Source organism: Geotrypetes seraphini, chromosome 13, assembly GCF_902459505.1.
Source record: "Geotrypetes seraphini chromosome 13, aGeoSer1.1, whole genome shotgun sequence".
Taxonomy (NCBI): Eukaryota; Metazoa; Chordata; class Amphibia; order Gymnophiona; family Dermophiidae; genus Geotrypetes; species Geotrypetes seraphini.
Window position 1 is genome coordinate 54,095,370 of NC_047096.1, and position 21,736 is coordinate 54,117,105.

At 43.6% G+C, this 21,736-nt stretch overlaps 1 protein-coding gene across 7 annotated transcripts in view; it reads right to left on the bottom strand.

The window, feature by feature from the left end:
* The window catches only part of FAM118B (family with sequence similarity 118 member B), an 80,294-nt gene extending 71,024 nt beyond the window's left edge, over window positions 1-9,270 (bottom strand). For 6 of the 7 annotated variants that reach the window (XR_004536804.1, XM_033918508.1, XM_033918504.1 and 3 more), the window contains exon 1: window positions 8,951-9,072. Coding sequence is in view for 5 of the 7 variants with exons in the window: in XM_033918508.1 (XP_033774399.1) it covers window positions 8,951-8,989 (39 nt within the window). In the remaining 2 variants the exon portion in view is untranslated. Of the gene's footprint in view, window positions 1-8,950 lie in introns of all 7 variants that reach the window. The other variant, XM_033918507.1, reaches the window with a different exon arrangement.
* Between the last annotated feature and the right edge of the window lie 12,466 nt (window positions 9,271-21,736).

A 21,736-nucleotide genomic window follows, 5' to 3' on the forward strand; every position in this document is an offset into this window, starting at 1 on the left:
CTCCGCCATTCAAGCGCGACGGCGGCGGAGAGCTCTCGGCTGAAAAGTAGAGCACCGAGTGCAGGAGTCAGTCGGATGCTCGGGACCCAGGCAAAGCAAGCACCACCGGTGGGGATCGGTTATGGAAAGCAACCGATCACACCGGGTTCATTTTTTAAAGCCCGTCAAGGGACGGGACATGAATCAAAAAACGGGCCGGGAACGAACAAGGTCCCGCTGCCGCCACTCCCGGGAGCCCCCGGAGCTGAACGAAAAAACTTTTTTTTTTTTGTACAATACGCACACGCAAATGAAGAAAATAAAAACACAAGCACAGCGACCGAGAAAAAACGATCAGTCGCGGTGACAGAAGGCCAAAATGCACGGAGCACAAAACGAACAGGGCTTCTGGCTCCGCAGAAAAAACAGAACTGAGGACCACGAGGTGGGGATGCGCCCTCTAGTGGGCAAGAAGGCATGCATATGCGTGGTGCAGCATAGCAAACTTGAAACTTCTTTCAAGTTTGCTTGAAAAGCTGTCCGCGCCGGGGCTCCGTAGATGACGTCACCCACATGTGAGAATATGCTGCCTGCTTGACCTGGGATAAGATTTGGTTATCTCATGTTTAAACTTTAATTTCTATGTGAAAATCATTTCTTTCTTATTGTTGTAAAATGATACATGATGAAAACTTTGAATAAAAAAAAAAACCATCATTTCCCCCCACTCTCTACTTCCTAGCACTGATTTCTCATGCCTAGTCTTGCCAGCGCAGAAGGAAGGGGCCAAAAGCCTCACCTTGAATTGGACTAGAGAGCAAGGAAGCGGGGTGAGGCTGCTCCTTGGCCAACCTGCCCTCTTTCTTCTCAGTTGCACTTTGCTGCCCTCCTCTTCGTTTGCGCAACTGAACACAACTCTGCTGCCCGAAGCGTCGATGACGATGAGCAGCCCGGCTTTCCTCGACTCGTCCTCTCCTCTCCTTTTGGCAGGCGCAGGGCCTTTGCTGGGGGCCGCGTCCGGCTCCTCCTTCGGGGCGCCCTCGTGCAGGTCCATTATGTCGGCGAAGGATTCAAGAAGAACCTGAAGCGGGGGCTGTGGTGCTGCTGCACGAGCCGGGCGTAGGCATTCTTCTGGGGAGGGGGCGGCGGATCCATGGGGGTAGGGGGGGCCCGTCACTCTCACACCAACGAGGCCATTTTCCTTGGGGCGCTTGACCTGATTCCGTCGGCCTCCCTGGCCGGAACCTGCCTGTCACTGGCTGCTCACTGTTCAATCTTCTGCTCTGCTGCAACTTCCTGTTTCCGGTTACGTCAGAGCAGAAGATTGAACACTGAGCAGCCGCATGTGCACGTCTCTTTGAAAGCATGCAGGTCGCTGAAAAGAAAAACCTGCAAACTAAGGTGAGGTGAAGGGAGGAAGCTGGCTAAGATCCATCGGGCGGGCAGGGGCTGCAGGGACCGCGCAATCCTTGATGTCTCACTGCAGAGACAAGACCATTTACCGTTCCACGGGGCAGTGAATGGCCTTGTCCCCGTCCCCGCAGCGACTGCTACTTTTCTTTCCCCGTTTCGGCGGGTTACCTGCGGCTAAACGCGGCTAGCCGCGGGTAACCGCCACCGTGTCATTCTCTAACTGAAATCTTCATTTGGTATGTACTAACTTCATATCATTAATTCTAAATATTTCAACAAAAAAATGCACAACTTAAGACTCATAAACATACGAGAAAATAGGGGAAACTGAGAAATCTACCTTTTGAGATGAAAAGTGTAATGAAACAGCAAGTTATGGACAAAGCTTTAAGTCTAAGAAAAACTGAAAATTTAGAAAAGACGCTAACGCCACTATTGAGCTGGCGTTAGTTCTAGCCGCATAGAGCGGGTTTAGCACGCGCTAATATTCTGCGCGCGCTAAAAACGCTATCGCTGCTTAGTAAAAAGAGCCCTAAAAGATATGAAGGAAATTGGTGAAGAAATAGAAGTATCAGCTTTACTGGAATAATCAGACATAGAACTGGCGGGTTGAGCTACATTATTGGTGTCTTTTTGATGTTTAAATATATTTATTAAGTATTTCCAAAAAAGGTGCCAGAAATATTATACAGAAATGCAAACCAAATTCTCTTATATGTGCATGAACTAATCCCCTCCCTCTCCCCCCCCCCCCACTTCCATCATGTAGCATGCAACCATCCTTACAAATTCAATAATCTGCTGCATTATTGGTTTCTTTTGTATTTCATCAAGATAAAGAGATGTCTTGAAGTTGTATTATAATCTGAAGCAAATCTCCTATTTAGGAGAAAGAGTATATATTTTTCCAGATGTCTCAAAATGGACTCAAGCCAGGAGACTAGAGTTTCTATCATATATTTGGGTGCTTTGTTTCAATTAAGATTTCTGGATAAATGTTTTATTTCCTATCAGGATAACAGATATATTTTTAATGATCCAGCTCAACTGTGTTTCTTTCTGGAAGGGAAGGGGATTTCATTTGCATCTCAGGAAAATGTAATGTAATGCAGGTCTGTAATTAGCGCTGAATTGATCTGCTCTGTTTCTCCTTTAACTGATCGTATTTTCTCCTTTTCCTGGAAGAGTTTTCTTTCTTGCCTCTCTTTATAGAGGACTAAATAAAGAGGAGGATTTAACTTTATTTTTTGCTTTTAAGTTTAATGTCCAATGTATAATTAGCTGTAATGTTACTTTATTTTTCTGTCAAAGTTTATGCGTTGATGTAATTGAAATTGAAATTTTAAAAAAGCTGAATTCCCAAACATGTCTGCTAAAGAGGATGATGCAAAGGAAGTGACTTTGAAGGATAATTGGGATCAAAATAATTAACTGGAAGGGATGTTACAATCGGTCATTTCTCAAATTGCTTTTCTCTCTAAAGAAGTTGTTGACAAATTTAGTAATGTTGTCAAATTTTAAAGTGTTGGATAAAAAGGTTTCAGATATACATGTACAAGTTGCAACCCTAAAGGCTACTTCAGTATCTGCTATAAACATTCACTGTTCTTTATTCCAAATTGTAAAATGTTTGAAAATGCACGTAGGATATGTAATTTACTTTTTTAAATTTCTCTTCCATTTATTTAACATCTAAGATCTTAAGAAAGTACTGTATCTCAGAGGTTTTAAATGTGTCAAATGCTGGAACCATTATGTTTATCAACTATTATTATTTGTCTTAAAAAAAAATAAATCTCAAGTTAAAATCAATTATAGGTGAACCAGTTGGTGACTTCAGAAACTGACCCAACAGCTTTCTTGGAAGATTCTCGGTTACCTCTAGATCCACTCTATCAGTTACTTTAACTAATGAGAATGATAAATCTTTGGAGATAAATAACTTCTTTATTTAAAAAAAGATGAATGTTTCTGTGGTGCTAAAATAAATGTTTTTCCTGATGTCTCCAGGGCTATTTAGCCCAGACAAAAATACTTTTTTAGCTTTGAAATCTGGAGCTACTTTTTTCTTAATATATCCCTGTGTCTAGTAACCTTTCAGGGAAAATATTTTGTTTTTTGGGATGCTTTATAATTATTTATTTATTTTTAAAATTTCTATACCGTTTTATTCCAAAACGGTTTACAATAAAGTTACGGTAAATACATAAAATATTGAAACAGGTCAGAACAGATAAAAGCAAAAGCATAATGATTCAATCCTTACAATAGGTCAAATGCTCAAAGAAATGCATCAACAAATAATTGTGTTTTCAGCAGTTTCCTGAATGAACTCCTATCACCACATTTCCAAATCTGGCCAACAAGACCATTCCACAGTTTTACTCCTGCACATGAAAAGAGAATTTTCTTAAGTCATGAAAAAATAATGTGAAAGGAGAATGAAATGTAATTGTGCTGTTTATAACTAGGATTAATCATCCTTAGATTTCTTGAAGATATTTCATATTTTATGTTTTAGAGATTTTCTCTTTCCTCAAGACATGGCTCAGATCCAAGATGGCTGCTGCATAGATGTGCTGAGAAGTACGTATCTGAACCACTCTACTCTGGGTTCTTTTTTCTTCTTTGCTAGCAGCTTTTGTAGCCTGAAATCTTCTTCAATGTCAAAAAGGAGAGGCAGGAGTGCTGCTGGCACCTCGCGGCACTCCGGTATGCCGACTTTTGGCAATATCGAGGAGTTAGTGCGGCAGATGCAAAGAGTTGCAGCGTTGACGTCAGAAGATAGCCCGCTGAGGGCGCCTGGGCCTGGCGAGACTGGAGTTGCTCCTCTTGGGCCGGATACTACCCTCAGCCCCGACGTATGAGCACCACCCCCGCACCCTCAGATCACCAGTTCTCCAAGGGGTGAGGATACCCTGGAGTTGGGGGGAGGTCCTTTCTCCTGAGGCAGCCAGCATGACAATGGAGAGCATGGAGGCAGAACTCCCTGTTCAGGGAATAAGAACATAAGAATTGCCGCTACTGGGTCAGACCAGCGGTCCATAATGCCCAGCAGTCTACTCCCGCGGCGGCCCCTAGATCAAAGACCAGAGCCCTAATTGAGACCAGCCCTACCTGCATATGTTCCGGCTCAGCAGGAACTTGTCTAACTTTGTTTTGAATCCCTGGAGGGTGTTTTCCCCTATAACAGCCTCCGGAAGAGCATTCTAGTTTTCCACTACTCTCTGGGTGAATAAGAACTTCCTTACGTTTGTACAAAATCTATCCCCTTTTAACTTTAGAGAGAGTGCCCTCTCGTTCTCCCTACCTTGGAGAGGGTGAACAACCTGTCGTTATCTACTAAGTCTATTTCCTTCAGTATCTTGAATGTTTCGATCATGTCCCCTCTCAGTCTCCTCTTTTCAAGGGAGAAGAGGCCCAGTTTCTCTAATCTCTCGCTGTACGGCAACTCCTCCAGCCCCTTAACCATTTTAGTCACTCTTCTCTGGACCCTTTCGAGTAATATCGTGTCCTACTTCATGTACAGCGACCAGTGCTGGACACAGTATTCCAGGTGAGGGCGTACCATGGCCCGGTACAGCAGCATGATAACCTTCTCCGATCTGTTTGTGATCCCTTTCTTAATCATTCATAGCATTCTGTTCACCCTTTTCGCTGCCACCGCACATTGTGCGGACAGCTTCATCGACTTGTCAACCAGTACTCCCAAGTCGGTTAGAAACATGGGCGGAGAAATGGCAGATGAAGTTCAATGTGGAGAAATGCAAGGTAATGCATTTAGGCAATAAAAATAAGGAATACGAGTATACAATGTCAGGTGCAACTCTGGGGAAGAGTGAACAAGAAAAGGACCTGGGTGTACTGATAGATAGGACCCTGAAGCCGTCGGCACAATGCGCGGCAGCGGCAAAGAAGGCAAATAGAATGTTGGGCATGATAAAGAAAGGAATCTCGAGTAGATCGGAGAAAGTTATAATGCCACTTTATAGGGCAATGGTCAGACCACACTTGGAATACTGCGTCCAACATTGGTCTCCCTACCTAAAGAAGGATATAAAACTGCTGGAGAGGGTGCAGAGACGAGCAACAAAACTGGTGAAGGGTATGGAGAAACTGGAATACGAGGACAGACTTATAACACTAGGATTGTTCTCCCTTGAGAAAAGGAGACTGCGTGGGGATATGATCGAGACCTTCAAAATACTGAAAGGAATCGACAAAATAGAGCAGAGAAGATTATTTACATTGTCCAATTTGACACGGACTAGAGGACATGTAATGAAGCTAAGGGGGGACAGGTTCAGGACTAATGTCAGGAGGTTCTGCTTCACTCAGAGAGTGGTTGACACCTGGAATGCCCTCCCAGAGGAGATTATGACGGAATCGACCGTCCTAGGCTTCAAGAGCAAACTAGATGCATATCTCCTTAAGAGAGGCATATAAGGATATGGTGGACTATAAATTAAGCCAGGTGTACACCTGGCAGGGCCTCCGCGTGTGCGGATCGCCGGACTTGATGGACCGAAGGTCTGATCCGGAGAAGGCAGTTCTTATGTTCTTATGTCTCTTTCCTGGGGGGTCTCTCCAAGTACCGCCCCGGACATTCTGTATTCGTGTATAAGATTTCTGTTACCGACATGCTTCACCTTACACTTATCCACTTTGAACCTCATTTGCCATGTTGCTGCCCATTTCTCAAGCGTGTTTATGTCACATTGCAGATCTTCGCAATCCTCCTGCGTCTTCACTACTCTGAATAACTTAGTATCGTCTGCAAATTTAATCACTTCACTTGTCGTGCCAATTTCCAGATCGTTTATAATCAGGGTCTTCTTCAGAAACGGGAGGTGGAATAAACCAGACGGAGCAAAGCCAAGAACTGTCTTCAGAGGGGGAGCATTTCTACACCCAACAAAAGTTTCCGATTTGGGAAAAGCCCGCACAAGTGACCCTGGAGTCTTTATGGGACTTAGTGACAAACTTTGCTAAGACTATCAGCCCCAATTTCCAGTATATAGAGGGTAAATTGATTCAACATACTAAGGAGCTTAAGGGTTTAAGAGAAGATCTGACTATTTCAAAATCCTCAATTCAAAAGCTTGACCAAGACTTATTGTTGTCTAAACAACTGCAAGAGGCCCTAATTAAGGATAATGTGAATCTTAGAAGGAAATTAGAAATGCTTGAGAATAATTCATGAAATAATCATCTGAGACTTATTAATTTTCCTAGATTAACAACGGTAACTCCTAGGGAGATGCTTAGGAGATACTTGGTAGAAATTCTGCAAGTCCCGTAGGAAACTTTACCCCCCATTCTCTCAAGTGTATTAATTACCAAATAAGAATGGGACTCAATTACAGTCAAATACCTGATCAAGCACCATTGAATGTATCGGAAATTCTGGAAAGGCAGATAAAGATACAGAAACACCTTCCACAATGATATTAACTGTAGCTCTCTCAATTGATAAAGTATGGCTTTTCTTTAAAAGTAAACAGACAGAGTTTCTTGGATGTAAAATTCAAATATTTTCTGATCTCTCAAGAGAAAATCAAAAACGTTGTCGAGAATTTCTTCATTTGAGACCATGGGTCATTTCATTGGAGGCTACATTCTATTTGAGACACCCTTGCAAGTGTATTATTTGCCAACACTCAGTTAAATATGTTTTCTTTGAACCTCAACAGTTAACTGCTTTTTTGGCCTTGTCCCGACTGGATAGGGGGAAAATTAAGTGCTCCATAGTTTTAATATGTTACTCCTACCTCAGCTCTATGTATAGCACATCCTAAATATATATATTTATATTCTTTTTTGTCTCACTTATGTGAAATCTTAGATTCAAAGATTGAGGACTTGAGTTGAGTTAGCCAAAAAATGTATATTTCTTCTGTTCTTAGGAGTGTTAAGGTGTAATGTACTTTTAAGAAAGCAATATCTTGACTAACCCACTTTCTGTACAAGTGTATACTTGGTATGTAATTTGAAAATTCATAAATAAATAAATAAAAGATGGACTAGAAAGCAATAAAGTCATGAGTTTATTTATATAATGTATATTGAAGGAATTAGCTTTATTCTTTTTTCTATTTGTTGTAAAAACAAATTCATCATATTTTTTATTGATATTTTCTCCATTAGGTATTTCCATGGAACTTTATTGAGTGTGCCCTAGTCTTCATAAAAATTTTAAAGAGCAAAAAAATCAAACAAACAAGATTTACTTTTACTCATTCTACACCACTCAGGATTTTGTAGACCTCAGTCGTATATATAGCCCCTCAGCCATCTCTTTTCCAAGCTGAAGAGCCCTAACCTCTTTAGTCTTTCCTCATACATACAAAAGAAGCTCCACTTCCATCCACTTTATCATTTTGGTCATTCAATACTTTAAGGTGAGAATTCATCATGATGCAATAAGAAGTATTATAATAGTCTTATTTACTTCCTTTCCTAATGATTCCCAGCATCTTCTTGTGGGGTTTTTTTTTGGCAATCCTTGCACATTGTATGGAAGGTTTCAAGCATATTGCTTACGACTTATACCTAGATCTTTTTCTTGAGTGCTGCTGGCTAGAGAATGACATGGGGACAAATTTTTCCCCATCCCCACAGGAACTCAATTTCCTGTCCCATTCCCACAAGTTTTATTGTTGTCCCTATCCCTACTCCATTCCTGTAAGCTCTGCCTTAACCGCACAGGCCTCAAACACATATGATTTTAAAGTGTTTGGGGCTTGTGTAGATGAGGACAGAGTTTGCAGGAATGGGACAGGAAAAGGGTTCCGGCAGGGAAAAATAGGTTCCCGTGTCGTTCTCTACTACTGACCCCTAAAGTTCCCTGCAGTTCATTGCTCAAGATGCCGATGTACACACACACATATATATATATATATATATATATATATATATATTTGGAACACACTCCCTAAACAAGTCTGACAGGATAGTCTCCAAGGTGCCCAGAGTTCCCTATTAAATTTATAGGATCCCTGATTTTCCAGGGGAGTGAGCCAAGTTTTTTTTCCCCCCAAGAACAAAGAACATAACCTAAAGGAAAAGCGTTTTCCTAAGCCAATTTTTCTTCGTGTATGTTTTTACCTTTTTAAAAATTAAAAGGACTCATGTGTTTGTGCTTGTGAGTTTATCAATTACTAATGATCAGATTACAAAAGTGGGCTACTGCCTTAATTAGTATCATTATTAGTACAGGAATTAAATCTAACTGCATAAAATAGGACCTATAGTATATAATGAACATTAATACCATGTCAGCGTAAGTAAAGCGGTAACACTTCTCATTAAATCTAGCCCCCACTCAGCTATATAAAAATTATTCGTTATTCATTAGCCACTAAGATCTTCGGGACATTATCAACCCTGCGAGATATGGGGCGATACCACCCATCTCTTTCAAATTTACATTTATAACCCTACTATATAGAAAAGAAAACATGCAACTTTGCGGCACATTTTCATCTATATTCTTCAGTGAATTATTTCAAGATATAGGTGCTTACAGTTACTAAAAAGAAAAAAAAAATCAAAATACCTGACTCGCCAAACACGAAAAATAGGTATGAAAAAACATCTCCTTAACTCAAGACGAGACGCTGCCTTCGTTTACTGCCACCTAAACACTTTCCTACCCGCTTCTTCTCACCTCGTCCGGGGCTCGGTTTATAGCTGGTAAAGCTGGAACCCGACCACCTCCCCTCCAGCTGGTTCTGCACTCGAGACTCTGACTGTGCCGGTCTCACTCACGCTTTGCTCAGCGCGGACGGCAAGCGTCGAGGAACATGCGAAAGTCGATCGTGCAACGGACCAATGAGGAGGGAAAGGCAGGCAGAACAGTCTCCAGCGCCACTTAGCGAAAGAGACGCATAAAGCTATGGGGAAATAAAAATAAAACAATTGCCTTTAACAGAGGTTCTTCTCGTGGACAGCAGGATAAGTCAGCCACACTGCGCTGTGGTAAAAAAAAAAAAAACAACAACCCAACCATAATGCGGCTTGATAAAATGGGGGTCTATACTGCTAATCCCCACGGCTAGAGGGATACTCAGCCCAGGGATGATAGTAAATCTCTCAAAAATCAAATGCCTGCTGCATACAGATAAGAGATAACCTACTGAACAGTCACTGCTTTCCACTTGGATTCTTTTATTTACAGACTGTGGCACTATCTACAACTTGGCACCCAGGAAAATTCTATTTGTCCCCCCTTGCAACAGCCAAGGCAAGCAGCTGTCAAAGCAAATAATAGGTTCTGTCAAACCATACAAATTCAAGGAAACAGGAAGCTCTTTTACCAGTAGGAAGGGTAGACAATTTTCCAGTAACCTATGGGGCTCATGATCAAAATACAAACAAGTCTAAAAACCCACCCGAGTTGGCGCTTGGATGACCTAAAAAACAGGTCGTCCAACTGCTGATGATCAAACCTATTTTTGGACGTATCCAGGGACTTTTTAGGCCTCTGAATGCCTTTTTAGGCCTCTGACTTACAGTGCATTCCGAAAATCGATCAAAACCGCCCTTTTTGCCAAATTCATTGACTAAAACAGTCCCCTCCCTCACTAGAACTTCCCCCCTGTAATCACCTTTCTTTCTCTCAAGAAGTTCCTTTCACGTATTGGGTATTCTCTACCCATAGAACTCCAATTAATATGTTAGTACTAAAGTATTCAGGTATTCTTAACCCATAGAACTCTAATTAGAACGTAAGTTTCCCATTTAGATTATTGTAAAATATTTAGACTCATTGTATGGTATTGTATTTAGACTCATTGTATTGTACTATATTGTACTGTATTCAGACTCATTGTATTGTATTGTATGCAGAATTATTGTATTGCATTAAGACCTCTTGTAATTCGCTGAATGTCCAGCCTTCTTACTATGTTAACCGCCTAGAAGTCGCCTGACTATGGCGGTATAGAAAAATAAAGTTATTATTATTATTATTAAAACTAAAAGGGGTGTATCTGGAAGAGTGCTTAGGCCTCCTTTTATTAAACTGCGCAAGCAGTTTTTGGCACCGGAGCCACGCTGAATGCCTTACGCTGCTCCCCGCGCTAAAAACTGTTATCATAGTTTAATAAAAGGGGGTATTAGTCATCCTGCAGGGATAATTGAAGGTTTTACAAGACTTCCTGGACAGCGCTTTTATATGTTGTGACTTAGATGATGTAAAAACAGGTATAAGTGCCTAAAAGGTATCCAAAGTGACCAGATAATCACTGCAGAAACACTCTCCTAGTGTTCACTGATCGCCTCACCCCCCCCCCCCCCCCCCCCGCAAAGATAGGAAAAAAAGTGTGCATACCTGGGGTTCCAGAACATCTGCATCTAGTATAGGAAAGCCTAGTAGAGCTGCACACAGTCCTCTTAAATAGCTTAGGGATGAGCTAGTGAACCATATAAAGCAGGTCCCAGGCCCATAAGCCACTCTAACCACTACATTTATGGTGGAACATGTGCGCCCACCAAAACCCCCCCAAACCTTACTCTACTGCCATATAGGTGTCACCTGCAGCCATAACAGCTATTGGGGGGCTCACCATAATCTATAAGTGAGTTCTGGTGAGATGTTTATCTGGTACCCTTTTTGTGAAATTCATAGCATTGCCCTATAAGGTGCCCCACTTCTCTGTTGCCATGTCTGAGTGACCAATCCATCACAATGCTGGCCCTTCCCATGTCCAAAAGGTCTTGTTCATGGCATTTGGGACTTGGATAAATTTCTGCTACTCAATGGCCACGGATTTGGACTTGGAGAATGAGATCTACAGCATCAGCATCTATGAGACAAACCTGGTTCTTTTTGTTAAATATAATTTTTTAGACCCCAGTTCATTTACAAAAGTTGGACAGTTCAAAAGTCTAATAGATACTGGCACTGTTTTCTTGAAATAGTGACACTGGATCATCTGTTGTTCTATTGTCCCTTGATAATCAATTTTTGGAAATCAATATGGGGACAAATTAATTTGATACTGGAATCTTCGATTCCGTTGTCCTATGAGGTGGTAATCTGTGAGACATTGTTATCAACTAAACCTCAATTAGAAAGGTATAAAAGCAGACTCTTTATCATTATGACTGGGATAGCCATGCAAATGATTACCAAGAACTGGAAAAATTGAGACAGACTTAATTTTTCCTTTTGGTGGGAAAATTTATGTTTATGTTATAAATATGAAAAAATGAATTCAGAAATATCATGTCATAATAAACTATTTAAATTAACTTGGGGTCCATTGATGAATTTTATTAACTGTGATTAGTTGGATTATGCCTTTATTTCCTATTTGATTTGCACATCCAGAGAGGGAGGGAGGGGGGGGGGTTAATATATTTTGTTGTATTCATTGATCGATTGTAAATGCTGTCTATGATGTTAATTGTAAGAATATATTTAATGCACTGTTCTCAAATTGAAAATTAATAAAGATTTATAAAAAATATATATATTATATCAAATCATGGCCCTCTTATACTAAACCACAGTAGAGGTTTCTACTATGGCCCAAAATGCTAAATGCTCTGACGCTCATAGGAATTCTATGAGCATCGGAGCATTTAGCGCTGTGGGTCACAGTAAAAAAAACTCTACTGCAGTTCAGATTAGTAAAAGGGTGGTATATTAGTTTTAAGAGTACTGTTATATAACAAGGTTATTTAGAAAATATTCTTAATTCAATTTAGCCATTTTTATTTTTTATAATTAATGTTTGTTTGTTTTTCTGTATACTGTTTATATTTATTTATTTAAAACACTTATATCCCACATATCCAAACAATCTAAGCGGGTTACTAAAATACACACATAAATTAATAAACAATACAGAAACATTAGAATATACAGTCTCTTGCATTGTATCTTGTTCTTAAGTCGCTTGCACTGTATAAATATCTCCGCTGTAAATGTTCAGGCTCATGCATTGTAAATCTGCATTGTATCTTTGCTGTATAAACACCCATGCTGAATATGTACAGTCCCCTGCATTGTAAACTGCGCTCAACTGCATTGTATCTTCGCTGTGTATTACATTACATTACATTAATGGCTTATATTCTTCCGCCTGTACCTTGCAGTTCTAAGCGGATTACATCAAAAAGATAACTGGACATTTCCAGGAAGAGGAATACAATTAAAGACGTTGGACCTAGTACATCAAAAAGATAGCTGGACTTTTCCAGGAAGAGGAATACAATTAAAGGCGTAAGGTCTAAAACAATTTTGAAGTGAGGATGCTAAGAGACTCTTGCATTGTACAGACTCTTGCATTATAAACCGCTCTGAACTGTTTGTGGTATTGCGGTAAACAAAAATAAAGTTATTATTATTATTATTATTATTAATATTCTTAGTCTTATTTACCATCCCTTTCCTAATAATTCCCAGCATCTTGTTTTTTTGGCCACCGTTGTACATTGGGTGGAAGGTTTCAGCATATTGCTTATGATTACACCTAGATCTTTTTCTTAAGTGCGTGAGCCAATCAGTGCCTTAGGCCCCTCCCACTGCTCATTCTGAGCACACAGCCTTATAGGGAGTATGTTTGTTGTTTTCTTTTGGGGGGGAGGACTCAGAAGCTCTGCCCTAGATCCCACCCCATAAGAGTAAGACCATTTTTTCCATTCATTTTTCATATATACACACACAATATATTCTTATTAACAACACATAATGGTTAACCACAAATTAAAGCACACTGTATGCTTCTCAACATTCATTCCTACCAGAACACAGATAACCCCTATGCAAATACAAGACCACAAACTAAAAGTACTAATATATACAAACGAAACCATAAGATGCAAGACTGCATGCAGTACAACGCCAGAGAAACAGAAACACAGTGGCATACCAAGGTGGGGCGGGGGGGCGGTCTGCCCCGCGTGCATGCCCCAAGGGGGTGCACAACTGGCCACCACCGGGGAATAGTCTGCCACTGCCGCCATCGGGAACAAGCTGGCACCGAGTTCTCCTTGCTTTTCTTCCCCGCGGGGCCGACCAACTCTCGCCACCCGACGTCAATTCTGATGTCAGAGAAGACGTTCTGGGCCAGCCAATCGCTGCCTGGCTGGCCCAGAACGTCCTCTCCGACATTAGAATTGACGTCGAGTGGCGAGAGTTGGTTGGCCCCGCGGGGAAGAAAAGCAGGGAGGGAGAACTCGGCATCGGCCTGTTCCCGATGGCTGCAGTGGCAGCCTTTCCCTGGGGGCGGTGGCAGCAGCATGTTTCCCAATGGCGGTGGTATGGGGGAGGGCAGGGAGAAAGAAAGAAAGAAAGGGGGCAGGATGAATCAAAGAAAGAAAGAAAAAAATGGGGCACGGAGAGAGAAAAAGACAGACATAGAGACAGAAAAGGGGCATGGAGAGAGAAAGAAAGAAGGAAGCAGGGTGAAAGAAAGAAAGAAATGGGGCACGGAGAGAAAGAAAGACAGACATAGAGAAAGAAAGGGGGCATGGAGAGAGAAAGAAAGAAGGGAGCAGGGTGAAAGAAAGAAAGAAATGGGCACAGAAAGAAAGACAGACATAGAGAAAGAAAGGGGGCATGGAGAAAGAAAGAAGGGAGCAGGGTGAAAGAAAGAAAGAAATGGGATACGGAGAGAAAGAAAGACAGACATAGAAAAAGAAAGGGGGCATGGAGAGAGAAAGAAAGAAGGGAGCAGGGTGAAAGAAAGAAAGAAAGAAATGGGGCACAGACAGAGAGAGAAAGACATACATACAGAAAGAAAGGGGGAATAGAGAGAGAAAGAAGGAAGGGGGCAGGATGAAACAAATAAAACATTGGGGGAGGGAATGAGGTCTGGAGGTGAGGAAGCAAACAGGAGGCTGAAAGAAGGGAAGAAATATTGGATGCACAGTCAGAAGAATAAAGTGCAACCAGAGACTGATGAAATTACCAAAGGTAGGAAAAATGATTTTATTTTCAATTTAGTGATCAAAGTGTATCCGTTTTGAGAATTTATATATGCTGTCTATATTTTGCACTAAGGCCCCCTTTTACTAAATAGCAATAGCGGTTTTTAGCGCAGGGAGCCTATGAGCGTCGAGAGCAGCATGGGGCATTCAGCGCAGCTCCCTGCGCTAAAAACCACTATCGCAGTTTAGTAAAAAGGGAGGGGGTATATTTGTCTATTTTTGTATAGTTGTTACTGAGGTGACATTGCATAAAGTCATCTGCCTTGACCTCTTTGAAAACCCGCGGAATATAAATGATAATTAACATTTTCTCTGCTTACAGTGTGCTTTGTGTTTTTAAAATTTTATTGTTGGTAGATCATTTTGACTTGGCCACAAAGGTAAGGGGGAGGGAGAGAGGGGAGCTGCTGAAAGATATCTAGTAATCCTTGCAGGCTTGACTGTGAGGGAATTATTTTTGTAAAATCATGTTTTGTTATGTGACTGGCATTATTTAGACTCTAATTTCTATGAATGAATAGAATGAAAATGATATAAAATTACTTGCTTGTTTATATGTGTGTGCGCTGAAGGAAAGTGGAGAGAGAATGGGCTAAGAATGCTGAAGGAAAATGGGGAAGAGAGAGTGGGAAGAAGATGCTGATTTATAAATTGACAATTGTACAGAATATTGTTTCTTTTTATACTTTAATATAATAAGTTCAATATAAAACAATTCAAGGCTTGTGTGGATGGAATCAGGTGGTTTGCGGGGATGGGGACCGAGCATACGGGGATTAATCCAATATAATGGTATTTTCTTATTTCTTATTATTTGTTTTATTTTTATTTGTTAATTTGTAAAGTGATGATTGTTATGTATCAGTTTTTTCAAATTTACATCTACTGTCTTTATATTTTGCACAGTATTAGATGACATGTGTTACTGTTTTTGTGGTGTTGTGGTGTTGCATTGTATGCAGAGTCTGGTTTCTTGGCGGTTCAGTTTAACTTTTGTCTACATATTTCTATTTTTAGTTTGTGATTATTCCATATTGGGCGAGGGTGTATATCTATTCTGTGTATATGAAAAGAACGTGGAGGGGCATAATCAAAAGAAAAAAACGTCTAAAAAGTGTCCTAAATGGCTACTTGGACAATCAAAATGCCTGATCATCCAAGTATCCATAACCAAAGCTGGTTTTTAGACATATGTAAAACCAACTTAGGCCTTTCCCCTGCCTCTAGACGCACAGAGAGAAAAGAGGCGTGCTTAGAGGAGGGGAAAGGGTGGGCGGTGGGCGGGAGGGGGCCGACCTACAACAACAGGCATAACCAAAACCTTAGGCAGGTTGCCTAGTTGGCACTTATACGTTTTTGACTTAGACCAAGTCAAAATACGTCTAAGTGCAGAAAACGCAACCTGCCTACCCCTCCACCGCAAGCATCGCGGCAGGAGAGATGCCTCATCTCCCCTACCGCGATGCCATCACTCCTCTACCCGAACTGCCCGGGTTGGACCCATGTGCCTAAGGCCCCGCCCACAGGAGGGGCCTAAGGCTCCTGGGCCTATTCTGATTGGCCCAGGCGCCTTGGCCTCACCTGTGGGTGGGGCTTTGGGATGGCTGGCCCAATCCGGGCCCATTCTGGAATCGGCTGCCTGCCGGACGGGCGGGTTTGGCACCCGTCCGTCCGGCCAACTGTAAGAGGTACGGGGAAGGGTGGTGGGGGTGGGGGTGGGGGGTCATGGAGGTCAGCCATGTGGGTCGTGGGTCGGTGGGAGGGCCGATCGGGGATTCTGGGGGGGCAATCATTGAGGGGAGGGGGGTTGTGTCAAGGGCAGGAGGGCCTGGGACTGGGATCCCTCCTGCCCGTAATGTAGTGGGGGTGGGGGGGTAGGGGGGTCGCCGGGCCAGAAGGGCTTGGCCTCCCTCCTGGCCCATTCCAGTTGTGGGGGGGGGTCACCGGGGCCAGGAGGGTTTGGGCTCCCTCCTGGCCCGATCGTACTCGGGGGGGGGGGGTCGCTGGGGCCAGGAGGGTTTGGGCTCCCTCCTGGCCCAATCGTACTTGGGGGGGGTTGCCGGGGCGAGGAGGGTTTGGGCTCCCTCCTGGCCTGATCGTACTCGGCGGGGGGGGGGGGGGGGACGATCGCTGGGAATCATCGGGGGTGCCGCGGCTGCCGCAGGGCAAGAGGGCTTGGGCTCCCTCTTGCCCTGATATCATTGGGGAGTCGGCGGGGCAAGAGGGCTTGGGCTCCCTCTTGCCCCGATGTTGTCGGGGGGGGTCGCGGTTCGACATGGCAGGAGGGCTTGGGCACCTTCCTGCCTAGATCGTTGTGAGGGGGGGTTTTCTGTAACCGGTGTTGTTTTTGATAGACACCGGTTACAGAATCCAGCTTATAGGCGAAGGACTGGCTCCTCCTTCGCCTAAAAGCCCTTCTGTTGGACATTTGGGGCTTAGGTGTTTTTTTGGTTCATTATGGCCAAAAAGTGTAGACGTCGTGGGGGTGTACTTTTAGACATAGTGGTGATCTGGGCATTTAGTAGAGGCAGGCCATAATCAAAACAAGGACATTTGTTTTGGTTATGGACACTTTCCCTGCTTCTGCTTTGAACATTTAAGGACTTAGGCCAAAAGGGGACTTAGATGCTTGTTTTGATTATTAACCCCATAGTTTTCAGTTGGCATTGACTGCAGGATCAATTGACTGTGCGGGATCTGGCTTGTTTAGTTTTACAATGTATGTGTTGGTGTTCACTGCAGTGTTTAAAGTGCTGCTTTTTCCTAGGTACACTCTTGTTGTGGATTTTCATATAGATGGTGGGGGGGGGGGGTCATAAAATGATGGTCCCCGGGTGTCACATATGCTAGGTACGCCACTTCAGAAACAAATGCATTTCTTCCTGAACAATGCAAAATATAGACAGCAGATATAAATTCTCAAAACTAACATTTTTTTTTGTTGTTGTTGAAATATTTTTATTGAAAGCTCTTCAGGGATCGAAACAATGCAACAAGCTCCACAATATCAAACACACAAAGAATGCAGGAGACCTTGTGTAGGCCTATCCAACCACAAGTATAAGTGGTGTGATCAAGGTAGAGCACAGTGAGAAAACCAAAATGAAAAAAACCCCACCCCTGTCAAACCCCCTCCCCACCCCTCGATGCCCCCCCCATGGCTAACTCACCCTCCCAAGCGTAAGCTCTGAGATCCCCAAATACTGAGGAGCCCCTGCAAAGGTATCTTTAGACCATCAGGATGGACAGTCTTTCCACAACTTCCAGTAGGCACCCCTGAGCCCCCTACAAGCTGTCATAGAACCCTTGAATTCCCAGCGTGCCATTTCCTTCATGCCATTTTGCTAAACCATCAGCGGGGGAGGGGAGTTGAGCCCCAGCTGTTCCAGGAGCCATGTCTCCACAAAAGGCCACAGGGCTGCGTCCGTGACAGTTTCAGGAACCCCTACAATCCATAAGTTGTTGCGCCTACCTGTTTTCCTGGTCCTCCAACTTAGTTTCTAGTTGCTGACATTTGGTTTCTAACACTGAGTTGCGTTGCCATCACTCCTGTGGCATCCTCCTGAGTGGACACTTGGCTCTCCACCTGTTGAATTCGCTGAGAATGACTTTCCAACCCATCTTTTATATCGTCAATCGAGACCTGAAGTTTGGCCAGCTTGTTATATAGCACAGCCGATAAGTTTTTAGCTAGTTCTCGGATTGCTTCTTCATGCAGGGTAAACACTGGAGGCAGCGGTGGCCTGGGAGATGCCATCTTGGGTGTCTGTTCTCTCTTATCCTTTACCAGCCGCTGTGTTTTTGTGGGCATAACTCACCAGCCTGAAAGAGAAACGCTACCAAAATGTGCTATGTGCATGCACTTCAGTGAGCCAAAAGGAAAGAGCTATTTAGTTCCAACTCTCACAGATATTTTCATGGGATTAATAGAAAATGTCTTACAGTATGGAACGGAGCTGAGGCTGTGAGCCACCGCTCAGCCCTGCATCATCACGTGATGCCCTTGTATTCAACTGACATTTCAAACACTACATTGAAAATAAAATCATTTCCCCTACCTTTTGTTGTCTGGTGATTTTATTTTTCTAACCATCTTCCCAGTCTCTGGCTGCACTTTTCTGTCTATGCTCTTAACTGTGACCCGGGGCCTTCTTAACCATTTGCTGTTTTTCTCTTCTTCATTTTCTGCCCTACATCCAGTTTAGCATTAACTTTTAACATTCAACTTTCTTCCATTTTTCTGCTTTCTTCTCAAAATCTATTTCCTTTTCCATGTCTTCCCTTCATATCTATCCATGTGTACCATCTGCTCCCTCTTTCTTCTCCTATATTCTCGTCTATCCATAAGAAGCATTTATTCTTGTCTCTTCCTTGCCACACCCATTGCTGTGCACCCTCTGTCTCCCCTTCCCCTCCATCCCTGTGCACCATCTCATCACTCTGTCTTCCTCATGCCTATCACTTCCATCATATGCAAATCTCTCTCATGCATATTCATTAGGGCTAGCCTGAAAACCCGATTGGCCTGGTGTTCCTCCAGGACAGGGTTGGGAATCACTGCATTAATCATTCAGCCAGACTGGAAGATAGGCTGCTTGAATGGGACAAAGAAGCCAGAGACTAATCCCATCTACCATGCCTGCAAGTATCACACCCTCCTTATCAATTAAATTAACCATTGTTTCAAACAGTTTATAAATTTTAAACAGAAAGATACTGGGACATACAATAGTTTCTTACACAGAATAAGATTCCAAGCTATAAAAGCCTCCTTTCTGCAACACATCAGAAGCTCTCTCTTTCTCTATCTCTCTGTCTATCCTTCTCTTTATCTATGGAACACGAAGCATCACCCCATCCCCCTTTTCTCTCTCTCTGCCTTTCCCTGGAACTTCACGCTTCCTTCTGGACTCTGTAAGGCAGGGGAACTGCTTTGCTCTCTCATTAATTGTAATGCTTATAAATATTGCTTTTCTGTAAGACTATTTCTATAATATATTCTTTATGCAATCACCTTTGGCTGTGTTTCTTATTTGATTCTACTCCTGGTGAATCTTCAGTGAGGGAACTGAACCTGGGACCTGGCATGTGTAAGGGCGCCTCTCAAGTGACCCCACCAACCATATATTGTGGGGGGCCACACTAACAATCCTTACAATAGGGATGAGAGAGATGCTGGCTTGGGTGGGGGTGGGGGTACAGGGATGAGATGCTGACTGGGGAGTTTGTACTGCTTGCTGGGGTGTACAGGGATGAGAGAGATTCTGGTTGGAGGTGGGGATACAGGGTTGAGATGCTTCCTGGGGGGTACAGGGATGAGATGCTGACTAGGGGTGTACAGCTTGCTGGATTGTACAGGGATGAGATGCTGGCTCAGGAGTGGAAGATCCACCACACCAAGAACATAACATACAGAAGAAATTCTAGATGGGGACTGAGTGTAAATAGAGGGACACTGAAGTAATGTTGGGCACAGGGGCAGACATGGAGAAGAATGCTTGATGTGGAGAGAGAATTGAGACAGGGGCATAAAACGACAGCTAGACACAGGGACATTGCTTGAAAAGGGGTGATTCTGACAGAGGGATGATGTAAGCAGGGGAATGAAGAGGAACATAGGAGAGAAGCTCAGGATAGAGATGGGAGGGGGAGGGAACAGATGCTGGACAGATGGGGACAAAATGTAAAATAGGTGATCCTGGGAAGACAGTTAAAAAAAACCCCCAACAAAGAAGAGCAGAAAAGTGAATCTGGGACCTAAGTGAATGGATTGGGCATCCTTCCTGCCAGGAGATGTCTTGGGGGGGGGGGGGGGGGGGAGTGGTGGTAGGAGGAATGACACTCCTGCCATGGACATTGGGAGGGGGGCTTTGGGGGTTCCGGCAGGAGGGACTGGCTTCCCTCCTGCTAGTCATCTTTGCGGGGGGGGGGGGGGGGTGTCCCTGCTGTGGCTGCTAAACTATTGCGGCAGGGAAATTCCCTTGCTATGATCAGCTCAGCGGCAACCCGATTCTCTAACCAGTGCCTGTGATATGGACACCGGTTAGAGAATTGTGGTGGTTAGGCAGGCTTAGGGATCTGTCTGTGAGGAAAGGCATAATTCTATGTAAGACTCCCGTGTGCGATTCTCTAAAGCTGCTTAGGCGTTTTCTGAGACTGAGCATCCTATACAGAATCCAGCCTGTTATGTCCAGAAGTTTGAAGAGCTTTTAATTTTGGGAAGGACTTTTACGTTAAGTGCTTGTTTTTATTGTTTTTCCTGAATGTTTTGTATTTGAGTTTTGGTCTTTTGTACACCATTATGGACTGTTTGGAATATGTGCAATGTATAAATAAACAGTTTGTATTTGTATGACGTTTTGTTTGATAAATTAGAGGCGTTTCAAGCGGTAATTGTCTAGGTCAGTGGCGTACCAAGGGGGGGCATGGGGGGGCGGTCTGCCCCGGGTGCAAGCCCTGAGAGGGTGCTCCCGGTCCGGTTCCCCCACCCTGCACTGGGTGTCGCGTCTGGAAACAACCTGCAGCAAGATCACGATGCCAGCGATCTTTGCCTGCTTCGGCTGTTTCCTCCGCAACGGTCCCGCCCCTCCTCTGATGTCAGGCCTTCAAGGGGAACAGGCAGGCAGGCCTTCAAGGGGAGGACAGGCCTTCGTGGAGGGATGCAGGCCTTCGGGGGGGTGCAGGCCTTCAAGGGGGGGGGACAGGCATTCAGGGGTGGGATGCAGACCTTTAAGGGGTGGAAAGGCCTTCAGGGGAGGGGGGCCCTGGTGTAGAAGTACACGGAGGGAAGGGGGAGGGGTCAAAGAGAGATGCATATGCCGGACTTTGGGTGGGAAGAAATAATGGGTCTGAAAATAGAGGAGAGGGAGAGAGATGATGGACATGGGTTTTAGGGAGGGAAGGAACAGAAAGGGACAGAAGTTGGGCATAAGGGATGGTGTGGAGGGGGGGGATAGAGATACTGGTTAGGAGGGTAGTTGGGAAAAGAAAGGGAGAGATGGTGGACCCTGGGGTGGTGGGGAAGGAGGGAGAGCTGCTGGATGAAAGGGTAGTTAAGAAAAGGTGGATCTGTGGAGGGAGACGAAAAAAAGGAAAGATGCCAGACATCCAGGGGAGGGAAGGGAAACGGAAGGGGAGGACAGAGATGGCAGATGGATGGTTAACATGGAGAAAGAAGAAAGAAGGAGACCCTGGCAAGCAAGTTATCAGAAGACAACCAGAGCCTTGTACCAACAAGATTTGAAAAATAACCAGACAACAAAAGGTAGAAAAACTAATTTTATTTTCTGTTTTGTGATTACAATATGTCAGATTTGAAATGTGTATCCTGCCAGAGCTGGTGTTAGACCGCAAACGTGAGCTAGGATTTAACAGAGAGAGGAAAAGTCCTTTTTGTTTCTTT